The 14742-nt window shown below is 36.7% G+C and overlaps 1 protein-coding gene across 5 annotated transcripts in view; it reads left to right on the top strand.

The window, feature by feature from the left end:
• The window catches only part of ATP2C1 (ATPase secretory pathway Ca2+ transporting 1), a 136406-nt gene that overhangs the window by 115475 nt on the left and 6189 nt on the right, over positions 1-14742 (top strand). For 4 of the 5 annotated variants that reach the window (XM_080674601.1, XM_080674604.1, XM_080674603.1 and 1 more), the window contains 5 exons: positions 1047-1163; positions 1943-2090; positions 2946-3041; positions 4440-4581; positions 5863-5987. In XM_080674601.1, coding sequence (XP_080530727.1) covers positions 1047-1163; positions 1943-2090; positions 2946-3041; positions 4440-4581; positions 5863-5987 — 628 coding nt within the window. The remainder of the gene's footprint in view (positions 1-1046; positions 1164-1942; positions 2091-2945; positions 3042-4439; positions 4582-5862; positions 5988-14742) is intronic. The other variant, XM_080674602.1, reaches the window with a different exon arrangement.

The raw sequence follows: 14742 nt of genomic DNA, 5'->3' as shown, positions 1-14742 counted from the left end.
ACGCGGGAACAAAGAATTTTCAGTAACCACCAAAGGCTCGCTCCGATGACAGCGACCGGTGCCCCACCTTGGTCTGACGCCCTCACTCACCTGCTCCACCATCCTGCCGTGGCCGATGCCCGCCATGTTGAGTGTGTGTCCCTGGTGGTCAGTGCATGTCATAGTGACTGGTTGTTCGGTTGTCTGCCGTTTGGTCTATTTGCATATTAGGGTTTTATATATATATATATATAGATAGATTAAATGAAAAGTATGATTTAAGCAGAATGCCTAGAGGCTTTCTGGGCTATCTTCCTGAGGATTGTTTAATTAAAAAATTAAAAATGGCATGTCTAATAGGTTCTTGTTTTAAAATACATTTTTATTGATTTCAGAGAGGAAGGAAGAGGGAGGGAGAGAGAGAGACATCAATGATGAGAGAGTATCATTGATAGGCTACCTCCTGAATGCCCCCCCCACTGCGCATCAAGCCCACAGAACCAGCATGTGCCCTTGACCAGAACTGAACATGGGACGCTTTAGTCCGCAGACCGATGCTCTATCCACTGAGCCAAACCATCTAGGGCTCTAAATAGGTTCTTAATGTGATATTTAGGTGTCTATGTCACCATCAAAGTATAGAAATTTTTGTGGTTTAATTAATAGCTTCTGAAATAACTAAGGTATATCAAATCTTAGTGTTTCCTCTTGTTACCATTTTCCAAAATAGTAAAGGGCTTTTCTGTAGTAAAAAAAACAAAAAACAGTTACCAAAATAGTATTGAAACTTAACTGTTACGTAGCAACAGCTATTCTGAACTCAGCTTTAAAAATCTTCCTCTATTTATTGTTGTTACATAAATATTTTGAAAATCCTTTATTAAAACACTGTGGATTGTAAGAGTTAACTCCTGGCTTCAAAATGTTCTTGGAAATACAGGCTTCCTTTAAAAGCACAGTAATAACATGAGATTTTTAAATGCTAAAAAAAAAAGTGGTTATTTTAATATTAGTAAGAACTATATTGTGCTGACAGATTTTTTTAAATGACTCTTTTTTTCCAACAGGAGTATAGCAGCATTAACTTTAATCTCATTGGCTACATTAATGAACTTTCCTAATCCTCTCAATGCCATGCAGATTTTATGGATCAATATTATCATGGATGGACCTCCAGCTCAGAGGTAAGAGTTTTTCATGCATTAACTAGAAAGATAAGGAAGATGTGATATCCTCATAATTAAGTTTTAAAGACTTCATTCATGGATAGCATTAGAAATCTTTGCAGCAACATGTTTGTTATAAATTGTATGATGTGTGCATATCATTTATTTTCTTTGGGTGCTCACTCATCCATTATGGATCTGAGCCTATACACTGTTAGATGCCCAGCCTTACGTTGAAAACAGATCAGGGCAATCCCTGTCCTCAGGAAGTAAGCTTTTTGTTTCTAAGAATGGGATGAATGGAGAAATCTCTGAGTTTAGTGTTACTAGCTAGGCTTTGTTGCCAATTTTAGAGACTTTGGGAAAGTATCAAAGAACCTAAGCATCTAAGTATTTTGTTTTATAATAATGGGGCCATAGATGTCACTTCTCAATACAAAGAGTAGTTGAAACCTCATTGCATGAAGGGTATTTCAAAGTCCAGTTGGTCGGTCATGTATTTGAGCCCATATTGAAATAAGTAAACTTATATGTAAATGAAATTGGACAATTTTTTTTAAAGTTTGACTACCAATCTCCTATTAAACTGTGCCAAATAAATAAGAGTAAAAGAGGAGAGAGTATAAAATTTGTGGTTATTTTTGAGTAAATGTAGCCAAGGTTTACTTTGTGGTTCAATACTTTATTTTTTAAAGAAAGCATTTAGTTTCCTGGATAATTGAGGTTAATCAGGATTGAAAGTAACAAATCCAAACCTTAAAACTTTAAAGTAATTCATTTTTCTGTTTGTTTTGAAGCCTTGGAGTAGAACCAGTGGATAAAGATGTCATTCGTAAACCTCCGCGCAACTGGAAGGACAGCATTTTGACCAAAAACCTGATACTTAAAATACTTGTTTCATCAATAATCATTGTTTGTGGGACTTTATTTGTCTTCTGGCGGGAGGTATATTCACTGGATAAACTGCTTTATTAATGTATTCTATATGATAGAATTTAGTTATTTTTGTGTGTTACATGGAAGGCTGAAAAGTTAGGAGAGCTCTTTGAAAAATTGGATAAAAACATTTAAACGTAGGACAGTTTTGGTAATATTATTATATTTAAAGTCTTAAAAAATACAAGAAAACATTTAAACATAGTTTGATTTCAGCCTTTATGGGTTATTGGAATTTCTGATTAATTAAAGTAATTTAAATCTTCAGAGGGCTATCAGATACAATAAAAATTGATATATGAAAATTTGGGGAGACGTTAGACTATCTGAGTCTTTTAACACATCTACTTTGTATATGGTTTGTGAGAAGACTTTTTTACTTTATGGTGACTATAGCTATTCATTAGTTGACTTTATTTATTTATTTTTAATTTTCATCCTAGGATACTAGTATGTGTTTGTTTTTTTTTAAATTGATTTTTGAGAGGTGGGGGGAGAGAGAGAGAGAGAGAGAGAGAGAGAGAGAGGAGAGAGAGAGAGAGAGAGAGAGAGAGAAAGAGAAATAACGAACCACCACATTGATGTGAGAGAGAAACATGGATTAGTTGCCTCCGGTATGTGCCCTGACGGGATTGAACCTGCAACCTTTGGTGTAGGGAACAAACACTCCAACCATCTGAGCCACCTGGCCAGGGCATTAGGTAACATTTAAGTGGCACATAGGAATTTATGTAGCTTACATGTTTTTGTATCATAAGACTAAAGCTATTTTATCCGAATGGAAAGAAAATATTAGCCTTTTAAACACATGCAGTATTTGTCCATTAAATTCAGCCACTAAAAATCACTTTTTTTTCTTGGCAGCTACGAGACAATGTGATAACACCTCGAGACACAACAATGACCTTCACATGCTTTGTGTTTTTTGACATGTTCAATGCACTAAGTTCTAGATCCCAGGTATGCTGACTGATTCAATTAGATAGAGCACTTTCTAATTGTAAACAGGCATGGAATATGGGTTTTTAGCTCTTCTTGATTTCGTAGCCATAGCTTATAGCCTCAGATACAGCCTTCCTTCAAACATGTATCATAATGGGGATGGGGCATTTGGGAAGATAAGCCTTACCTTTGATCAGAAGATCACAGTAAATCACTGGTATTGTTACGTGATCTTTCTTCTTTCCATTCTCTTATTATCTGTAGCTATATGATAAGTTCAGGTTAACATCTGAGCATAGGACAAACCTCATGGGTTCTGTTAAGATGGTATTAGTCTCCTTTTAGAAGAAAGTGTTGTTAGAATATAAGAACAATTTTTTGCATATTAATCTTTTTCCATTACTTCTGTCAGTGTATCAAAACTTAGGACATTTTTAAAAAATGTTATTGTTGAAAGTATTATAGATATATCCCATTGCTTAGGACCCTGGTCGGCAAACTGTGGCTCGTGAGCCACATGCGGCTCTTTGGCCCCCTGAGTATGGCTCTTTCACAAAATACCACGGCCTGGGCGACTCGACTCTATTTTGAAGAAGTGGCGTTAGAAGAAATTTAAGTTTAAAAATTTTGGCTCTCAAAAGAAATTTCAATCGTTGTACTGTTGATATTTGGCTCTGTTGACTAATGAGTTTGCCGACCACTGGTAGGACATTTTAAATTTACTTTTCTTCCCATGTTGTATCTTAAGATGTGACTGATTGCCTTTTCTCAATTGAAGTGCTTTAATAGGAAATAATGAGCTAAAACCTAGTGGTAGTTTTTCAGAGCATATGTATTTTTTAAACTATAGTTCCATTTGAGGCCTGACTGACTATTCATTTAATTTTTAGAGCACTTTATGAATCCTCAACTATACCTGTTATCATTTGCCATGCTAGAACTTTCCAAGTAAATTATCATTAGAGTAATTTTTGAAGATGCTATATTATTCATTTTTTATTTTATGAAAGTCAGCTTTACTTTTTCAGTACACATAAACTAGGTCCATTCTTCAAGGAAGGTTTTTAGATTAATCTACCTTAATGAATGGATAGAAATGACTTAGAGTAATCATCATATACAATAAAATTTCTTGAATTTTGGAGTGCTAAAATAGTTTCTATTGATTATTTTTTTTTTAAAATATATATAACAGCACTCTTTTAAAGAAAGCCCTTTCTTGATAAAGAAAAGTTACTTTAAAATTTACCTTTATTCATCTGAATTATTCCAAAATAATAGTTAAAATTAAGAGATTTCATGGTCCTGCCATTGTAGAATTAAATTCAGCTTATTAAAAATTAGAAGGGAATGTAATAACAAAGTCGTTTTTTTCTGTGACCAAGGTGTAATAATCAAACTCTGCTTTGCCAACAGACCAAGTCTGTGTTTGAGATTGGACTCTGCAGTAATAAAATGTTTTGCTACGCAGTTCTTGGATCCATCATGGGACAGTTATTAGTTATTTACTTTCCTCCACTTCAGAAAGTTTTTCAAACCGAGAGCCTAAGTATACTGGGTAAAGCAGATGTTCTTTATAATTTATGTATTTTAGATGAATTGTTGTATTTTCTAATGCATTTGTTCTAATAAAAATTTTCTCTTAAAAAGTGAAATAGGTAAATTAATGGCTTGATTTGAAAAAGGAGTGTGCTCCTTTTTTTTTTTTTTTTTAATTGGGAGAAGGTTAGGGGAGTCACTCTCCTAACTCTAGGCTTTAAAATATTTTGTAATTTTTTTCTTTTAATTTTTTATAAGTTATTAATTGTCAAAATCATATTTGGGTTTTCTGAAATGTAGCAAATCAAAACTTGTTAAAGAGTAATTGTTGTTTATAACTTTTCAACCTTACGTGAAGAAGAGATTATATTTAAACTCGCTAAAAACCAAATTGCTTTTCTAGAAAATTATAATTCCGATAGTTAAAATAATATTTCACTATTCTTACTTGCTAATTTGTAAGTCTTACTTTATCAAATAATAGTCTGACCCTAAAAGCAGAAAATTGTATTAAGATTATGTGGAAGATAGACATTATTCTTTCACGTAATGTACATTAAATGTTATGGTACAGTACATTTAAAAATTTATCTTCCTATGTAAGTGTGAGGACTGATGTATTTATGGCAATGCTACTTTCAATTCTTGGATTTTTAAGCTAATTTGGATATTTATGAAAATGAGTTACACATTTTTATTAGTTTAAGTTTACCTTAAAAATGAACTAGTTTACTAATGTCAATATTTTAACTTTTATTCACATTCCTTTCTCTTAAAAAAAGAGTGGAGTTTTAAGAAGACAACAGCAATTTCTCAAGTAGTAAATAAGAGTGAGTTAGTTTGAATACTGTTGTAAAGACATGGTCTTTAAAGATGAGTTCTCCAAGGCTTTCGAATGAAATAAGCGCAAATTTCTGAATAATTTTTATATAGGTGTTTTTCAGTCGTTTAGTTACCACTGCTTGAATAACCTTTTAAAAAGGCTGTGTGATCTGTTAAATAGAAAACTCTTGATTGTGTTTCTGTGAAAGGTTATGGTTATGAGGTTATTTGTGGTTTAGGGAAAGTAGTCAGAGGACTTGGGCCCTAGTTCTCTGGCTGCTGCCTTTCATAGCTAGGTGACTTTGGAAAAGTCACTTAATAACTTTGAGCCTGACTTTCCTTACTTTTATGCTGAGGCTGATGATACCTCATGGAATGGTTTGAAACAATGTATTTTAAAACCTGTGATAAAATGTTAGAAAAATGTAAGCTATTAAGTTTCAAAGAATTATAAAACCCAATTTATTTTCTCTTGCAGATCTGCTGTTTCTTTTGGGTCTCACCTCATCAGTGTGCATAGTGGCGGAAATTATAAAGAAAGTTGAGAGGAGCAGAGAAAAGATTCAGAAGCATGTTAGTTCAACATCATCGTCTTTTCTTGAAGTATGATGCATATTGCATTCTTTTATTTTTGCAAACTAGGAATTGCAGTTTGAGGATCATTTAGAAGGGCAAATTCAAGAGGATAATGAAGATTTGAGATTTTTAACTTTTCATTGACTAAAAATAAGCATTAATGCTAAAGACTTGGTTGAAGACTTTAACCTGCTGACAGTCCCAAATGAAATTATGTAACTTTGATAACACATTCCTTGATTTAAATTGGCTTTTGAGATTGAGGGGAACTTTATAAAGCATATGGGCATTTATTTAATAAAAAATAAAAAAAAGGCAAAACCTAAACCACTTAAAGAGGTCTAACAATACAAATACACTGTCTATCTTAGATAGATATAAATATTTTTTTTTAATTTTTAAATATTGTACTATTTATGGTGGTGGGGCTTTCTTACTAATACACAAATAAATTTAATCATTTCAAAGGCATTCTATTCGGTTTAGAAGTTGATTCCCAGGGTGCCATATTTCAGCTACTGTATTTCCTTTTTCCTGTAATGTAAGCAGCTCAGATACCTTGTGTTACCATTTTTGTATCTCACGTTTTTTGCACAGGATGTGACCACTGTCAGATCACTGTTCTTTTCTTTCTTTTTGTGACTGAAAAGCCTATATTGCAATTTGAAGTAAATGTTTGCTTTTCATAGTAAATATAAATGGTTGCTTATTTTCCCCCAGCTATGAGTCTTTGGTATATCAAAATTAACATAAGACTATCAATGGCATTCTAGTTAGATTTACTCATGTGTGTAGTTAACACTTAGTCAAAGATTCAAAAATATTTAAGACCGATTGGGCTTAAATTTACAAAAAATTAACATGTAATGCCTTCTTTTAGAGTTAAATATAAATATACACTTTGTCAGATACTATTTTGTCATCCTCTATATATAAATTCAAGTACCATATCTGAATAACTGAATTTTTTTTTAATTTTAATGTCCTTTTAAGTATCTTTCTTAGGAAGTTTAGAGTTTTATACTTAGGAATAAAAAAGCCTTAAGACCAAACAGGTGGTTTCAGAACCAGGGTCTGTGTGGAAGGTTCCATGCTGGCCTTGCTCTTCATGTATCTGCAGCCTGTCCGGCCTGCAGCCCAGCCCTGTCCCTTCTCCTACTTACTCCTGCCTTTCTTTTTACCGGGTATGCTAGGGGAATTGATAGACTTGCTCTTGTATTGCCATCAGTTTTTAGGATAGTTTGATGAGTTGTAGGTAACTTATTTAGAATGTATGACAAATTTGGGCCAGACATTCAAAATTACAAATCCATTTTCCTGTTGACTTTCTTTCTGAAACAAATGGGTCTTAAATTTGTTGTTTAATTCTTTCTGAAGCGAGTGAGTTTCATATTTTATAATTATTATTTTCTAAACTTTCAGGATAAATCAGTGTAGTTTTTTATCACCAATATTAAACTGCTAATGTTAACACTAAAATATTGTTATCAATAATAGGGAAAATATCTATACTTTCAGTCCTTGTTAGTGAAACAGTTGAGTATAAGGAGCTGAGACGTTTGCAATTTAGTCTGCTTTACCCTTTAAGGCTCAGTAGTCCAAAAGAAAAAAAGACCAAAAAAAAAAAAAAAGACTCAATATTCAGATCTCCTTAGCTAGAACATGAAAGCCATTGTCTAATCAGCTTTATTTTTAGTGACATGATGTCTCCTAAATTTCATAATGACTTTTCTTATTTGTTACAAAGACTTGAAATATATATTGAGTGCACATTAGTCTTTTGCTTTGGCATTGTAGGTTCAGAGTATGATTCGTATGAAGTAAATATGCCTGTTCTTTTGTTTGGTTTTTGAACAACAAAAAAAGATTTCGTAAGTTAATGACCTTCAAGTTGGGATTGTTAATATTAAAAACATACGGTGTTTAAGAAATTAGACAGTACTCATACTACATAGAATCTGTAATTTAAAGAGAACTGAAATGTGCAGTACAGATCCACTATATCCAGGTTTCAGTTTTCCATAGTGCAACAACAAATTAGGGTATTTGTATATATATCTTCAATAGTATATTATCCAAATTAGCATGGGTAATTTAAATGCTTTAGTATCTAAATTTTTTTATTTTTTAACCTCATTTTTCAGTCCTAGGACTTGCTAGAGTTCCTAATAATACTAAATTACTTGATATTTTGCTGTTAGACTACCTCATGAAGTTATTTGGCCCCAAAGTGATTAACCATCAGGGAAGTAAAGAAAGGAACTGAAACAACTCATAGTTCTTAGATGATTAAAACTGGCTGCAAAGAAACAAGGCTTAGTATGTTCTCTAACATTTTACTAGTTCATGATCCAGAGAGGAAACAGAAAGAAACCAGGCAACCTAAGCCTCTCGCCACCCCCTCAGCATACAGACTTTATTTAATAGCTGTGACCACACTCAACAGGATAAAACACGTTTTTTTACCTTTCATACTTATGCAAGGTACATCTTTTACATTGGTAGTCTTTCTGAAATCACTTTAAATTTTTATCTTTTTTATGTAGGACATAAAGGGAGTATTGGTCACACTTAAAATAGTTTCTCAATGAAATGAATTGGTAGCAAACAATACTAAATATCTTATCTAAGAACCTTAATTAACTTTACCTTGCTTTCTGCCTTTGTCATTTGGCAATTCTTGAGCATTTTACTTCCACATATGACTCACCCAAAAACTTTTATTTAGTAGCTGGAGTGCACTAGGAATAGGAAGATGATGGCATCCGTGCCCTTGTGTGGCTCATGGACACGCTTAGCAGGAGATATAACTGAAGCTGTTTCATGAAAGATAGTAATGCACATTTATTTAAAATATATATATATATAACATTAAAATGAATCTAGCATACATTTTACTGGCAGTTTACCTTGACATTGGCATTTTGAGATCTTTGAAATGCCTTTTTAGACTAAGCTGCAATCCAAACAGTAGCTGATTTGCATACTAAAACATGATGTGGGTAAATAGTAATCCTAACGGGTATGTGACCGGACAGACATACCAACCTGATAATTAGGTGTCCTTGAGTTCAGTTAGCACTTGATATGGTTATTAACTCTTATAGAACAGCCTTATTTGGGATTTTGGTTTTTAGAATTAGTTATTGTTAACAATTGGATAATGGTTAACCAGTCCTTGATATTAATCTATATATGTAAAAGCCTAAGTGACCATTATGCCCAGCTGACCAGACAACTGGACGATCGGCCGGTAGCTATGATGCGCACTGTCCACCAGGGGGAAGACACTCAACGCAGGAGCTTCCCCCTGGTGGTCAGTGCTCTCCTACAGCCAACCTCCCGTGGCTGCCAACCTCCCACGGTCCCTCCCCTGGCTGGCTGGCCCCGATCGGCCCAATTGCCAGCCAGGCCGAGGGACCCCGGCCTCTAGTGTAGATATAATAGTTTGAAAATATTGTTGTAGGTTTAGATTTATGAAGAAATAAGAGGTAGTTTCTTCCTCAATCTTAACACATGGATGGATCACGAGATTTCTCGTGTTTTCTGTTCTAAGGCTTGTGGCCAATCACGAGAATTCTTTAAAGCGATATTAGCTTGTAAGAACATGTAATTAATAACTTAAAAATGCAATGGGTATTTAATTTTAAAGCGTGCCTTTAACATTGATGTAAAACATTTTTTGTACTCGTTCAATAGAAACTTACCAGGCCACTGGGTAAAGCTAGCAATAAAACTACTGGTCTGCAATGTGTTAACTCTGTGGAGAACAAAGTGAAATACATCCAATACAGTGGTAAATGCTGACCCAGATGCTGCAGTAGCCAAAGGAGAGAAGTAACTTCACTGGAGGAAGTTCCCATATTTCCCAGGACTAGTGGCATCTGAGTCAGGCCTTAAGTGGGAATCTCCAGCCAAGAAGCAGCAGGATATTGCGACCAATGGCAAAGCCTTTGCAGGGGTGTTGGTGGGGGCTGATGGGACAGGTGAGAACCACAAGGAGTCGGGCTGCTCAGGCATGAAATATGTAATGTGAGGCTTAGGCAGCTAGATAGGAGCCTCGTGGTAAAATAAAAGACACTTGTAACATGCTAGAGGATTTCAAGAGTGTGATATGAGTGGATTTTTGTCTTGTAACATGATGGAAGCACAGAGGGTAGATTATAAAAACAAAACAAGGAGACTGACTAGAATATTGTAGAAACTTAAGGGGTTGAGCTGTGGCAGTCATGATGGAGAGAAAGTCATAAAATACCTATCTTCTAGGAGATAGCCTTGACCTGACCAGACAGAAAAGGAAAAGGTGGAAGGTACTCCAGTTTCTGGCTCTCAGCCTTCAGTGGGACACAGGTCAATTTGAATTGTGAATTTTGTGGTGTTCTTGAGATTTGCCTAGGGACATGTTAGATGAGGTCTCTTGAGCAGAATGAATTAAAGCCATGACTGACTAATAATGTAGTAGGAAAATAATTTCATGTTACAAGCATCTCCTCCCCCCCCACCCCCCGCCCGTAAAAGTAAAGCAGTAAATTCATATAAACTTGGCTTTGACAGAATAAGGTATTTTTTGAAAGTAGAAGAATCAGCAGTTATATAAATTCAGGCTCCTTTGTTATAGAGTTTTCAAAATGAATCTGTTTATTAAGGTACCTCACGGACCACCAGTGGCCCGCGGACTACCGGTTGGCGACCGCTGCTCCAAAGGTTTCCTTAAACCAGCGGTTGCCAACCTTTCAGACCTCATGGACCACCAGTGGTCCACTGGTTGGCGACCACTGAACTAAAAACACTGGTAACGTGTTTTTCATGTTTACAGTAAGACACTTTCTTAAGAGGTGAGAAAATATATATAACAAAGAACTGCATAGCTTGGACTGAAATTTGCTGTGGATGGGAACCCAATAAGTGACTAGCATTAACATTAGAAAATAGCTACTTGCTCCACACAAGTAATTTATGGTAGGAAAGTAGAAAACTTTTGTTTTTCATTTCCATTTTACTCATAATTCTTCCTTGGATCTTTTAGCCTCATATCCCACACAGTGTGCCAACACAATCCACTTATTGGTCTTTTTGGACACTATTAAATTTAAAATCCTTTTTCCTTGCCTCAATTTTGAGGATCAGAATTTTTACCTGTTTTTCAAAGACCAGCTGAAGAGGCAACCTGGATGGGCCTTTCCAGATTGCTGTAAAGGTGTCTGTGTGTGCGTGTGTGTGTGTGCGTGTGTGCGTGTGTGTGTGTAGTACAGTTTCTTATAAATACTGTTAAGCATAAATGCAGCCATAAGTTTGGATATAAAATTGTGGGATTTTATTTTTTAGAAAGCATTAAAAAGTTAAGTCCAAGCCACTTCATTGATAAATCTAGGCAGAAATTTGTTCTTTTTTTATTCAAAATAAATTTAAGTGGTGAAATTTGGGGAGAGAAGTGAAAAATATTTGAGCTATTAGTTTTTTGGTTGCCATTTTTGATTTTTAATTTTTATTAAATTTATTGGGGTGATACTGTTTAATAAGATTATATAAGTTTCAAGTGTACAGTTCTATAATACATCATCTGTATATTGTATTGTGTTGAGCCATTAGTTTTGATCCTTATAAGTTTTTTTCTAATCTAAACATACCAACGTTCCTGTGTACACATGAGCATAGCTCCCTGTATTTGTACAGCTGCTCCAGGTAGCAGTGTTCATGTGCAGATCACTGTATACACTTGACTTTGCCATTTCTTTTCCTTTTTGCTCAAGTCTAGCCAAACTGACAAATATCCTGGCAAAGTCCACATTTCTGTGGTGGCCCCCTGGCTCATCGGCCTGGCAGAACTGCCTTTCAGATCTAAATCAAGGTTGCCTTAGCACCGTTATTTCTTCAGCAATATTGCATTGTTCTGTTTAGTAACCCTCTGAGTAGAAACCGCATCTCACAGTATTAACAATACACAGTGCTGGAAATTGGGCAAATTGTTCTACGTGAGCCTAGAGGTCCATTTTTGGGTTCTGAGTATTTCCAGCTTTTGAACTCTATACAAAATATGCTTTTAAAAACAGTTTATAAAAAAAACGCATATCCATTCAGCTCTATTCAAAGTAATTTTCTACTCAGGCCTTCCGATGCTAAGTATACTGAAGTCCACATTAGTTGAGAAGTGAGTTTGGTGCCATCTTATGGTCATAAAGAAAATACTGTAATACCTTGACCATTTGCTCTTTCTCATGAAGTCTGCATCTTAGAAGCATAGTATAAAAGAACTTATGTGAATCTTAGAAAATATTATCCTTGGAGTGATATATAGCAGCCCTCCCCCACCAAATAAGTGATTATAGAAAATATAGGCTTGATAGGAAAGATATGATAAACCTTACATTTAAGCATTATTAGATCAGTTTTATGGAGTTAAAAATAAGTATGTTTTTATGTTCTATTCTCACATTCATCCATATGGTTGCATGATAGAATTTGCACTAGAATTTATAAGTATCTACATGGAGCAGATCTGGTGGCTCATGAATTAGCTAGAGGTGTTACAAGTTAGGGAAACAATTTATTTTATTATCTCACTTGAGGCCCGGTGCACAAATTAGTGCACCAATGGGGTCCCTTGGCCTGGTCTGTGGGGATTGGGCCGAAACCAGCTCTCTGACATCCCCCGAGGGATCCTGGATTGTGAGAGGGTACAGGCCAGGTCGAGGGACCCCATTGGTGCACAATCAGGGCCGGGGAGGGACCGCAGGAGGGCTCCAGGGTGTGTTCGGCCCGTCTCACCCAGTCCTGATTGGCCGGACCCCAGCAGCAAGCTAACCTACCGGTCGGAGTATCTTCCCTCTGGTGGTCAGTGCATGTCATAGCAACTGGTTGAATGGTTGAATGAACGGCGGGACACTTAACATATTAGGCTTTTATTATATAGGATTACCTCCCTAACTCACCCACATGGGGCTATTGAATTTAGTTTTGAAGTTGACAAAATATAGTATGCAGGCCAACTCTGCTGTTGGATTTGTAAAATTTTCTTGAAACAGCTATGCACATTTATTTACCTACTAAAGGCCCAGTGCACGAAATTCGTGCACAGGTAGGGTCCTTAGGCCTGGCCGACGATCAGGGCCGATCTGTGGGGCGACCAGCAGGGCAATTGGGGGGTCCCTGCTGGCACCCACCTTGGCTGGTCTGGGACCTGTGGGCTGGGGGCAGCTCCTGTGTTGAGCGTCTACCCCCTGGTGGTCAGTGCACATCATAGTGGTCAGTGCAGTCGTTCTGCCGTTCGGTTTATTTGCATATTAGGCTTTTATTTTATAGGACTAGAGGCCCAGTGCACGAAATTGTGCACTCGGGGGTGGGGGGGCCCCTCAGCCCGGCTTGTGCCCTCTCGCAGCCTAGGAGCCCTCATGGGTTGTCCAGCTGACGGGGAGTGGGCCTAAGCCGTCAGTTGGTCATCCTTAGCGCTGCCGCAGAGGTGGGAGAGGCTCCTGCGGAGGTGGGAGAGGCTCCCGCCACCACTGCATGCTTGCCAGCTGTGAGCCTGGCTCCTGGTGCACTGACCACCAGGGAGCAGCTCCTGCATTGAGCGTCTGCCCCCTGGTGGTCAGTGCGTGTCATAGTGACTGGTCATTCTGCTGTTTGGTTGATTTGCATGTTAGCCTTTTATTATATAGGATTGTTTATCACTGCTTGCATGTTATAACAGTTGAGGTATTGCAACAGAGACCATATGGACCCACTGCACCTAAAACAATTTACTTTCTGGCCCTTTACAGAAAAGGTTGCCTATTCATGTATTCAAAAAGAGGAAAATAGACCTATGCATCGCATCCCAGTGGACCAGAAAGGAGGTGGCATCACTTTTATCTCCCTTCCAATCTGCCAACAGGATGCTCTCTTTGGGATTGATGCACTTGATACTAGACTTGATATCACTGACTCTTCCGAGTACCCAAAAAGGCTCCTGTGTAGAGAAAGTCAGAGTCTCAGTCTGTTCTCAGAACATCTTGCTTAGGGAAGACAAAATTTCGTAGTAGGAGAAACCAAAATATGCTATCAGCCAAGTCTTAGTGAAAAATGCAATCTCTAACTTATTTTCCAGGAATAGAACATTCTAAATCAAAACATATTTGCCTCGTATTTTTCATATTTCTAAGGTAAAGTTATGACAGTATTTCTTAGTGAATTTCTCTTATAGTCCACCCTTTTCCTGCCCACATCCCTTTATTGCTTTAAAAAATACATTATGGCCCTAACCGGTTTGGCTCAGTGAATAGAGTGTCAGCCTGCGGACTGAAAGGTCCCAGGTCCGATTCCGGTCAAGGGCATGTACCTGGGTTGTGGGCACATCTCCAGTAGGTGTGCAGGCTGCAGCTGATCGATGATTCTCTCTCATCGATGTTTCTAACTCTCTATCCCTCTACCTTCCACTCTGTAAAAATATATATTAAAAAAAAACATGGTTATAGGGTCAATTTCATTGGTTTGTCTTTAAAAAACAACTTGCATAAATATGGGAGCTTGAAGGGCTACAGTACTTTGTTTTGGAGACTTGGGTTTGTAGTTGTCACCATTCCCAGATTTCAAAACCCAAAGACACCCCACCCACCATTTTTACCTCTTGTTTTCCGTAGTTTCCTGGGACAAGGGAACATCAAAAGCTTTCTTTCTTTATGCCATCCTTTCTTGAGGCTTCAATTATTATAGGCATTTCTGACTATAATAGTACAGCATACTTATTGGAGATATTTGTAAATAGAGAATAGGAAAACATTTCATAATCTCAATCCCCAAAGCTAGG

This window comes from Plecotus auritus (assembly GCF_963455305.1).
Source record: "Plecotus auritus genome assembly, chromosome: 6".
NCBI lineage: Eukaryota > Metazoa > Chordata > Mammalia > Chiroptera > Vespertilionidae > Plecotus > Plecotus auritus.
Note: the sequence above shows the minus strand (reverse complement) of the source record. Positions and strands in the feature narration are given on the sequence as shown.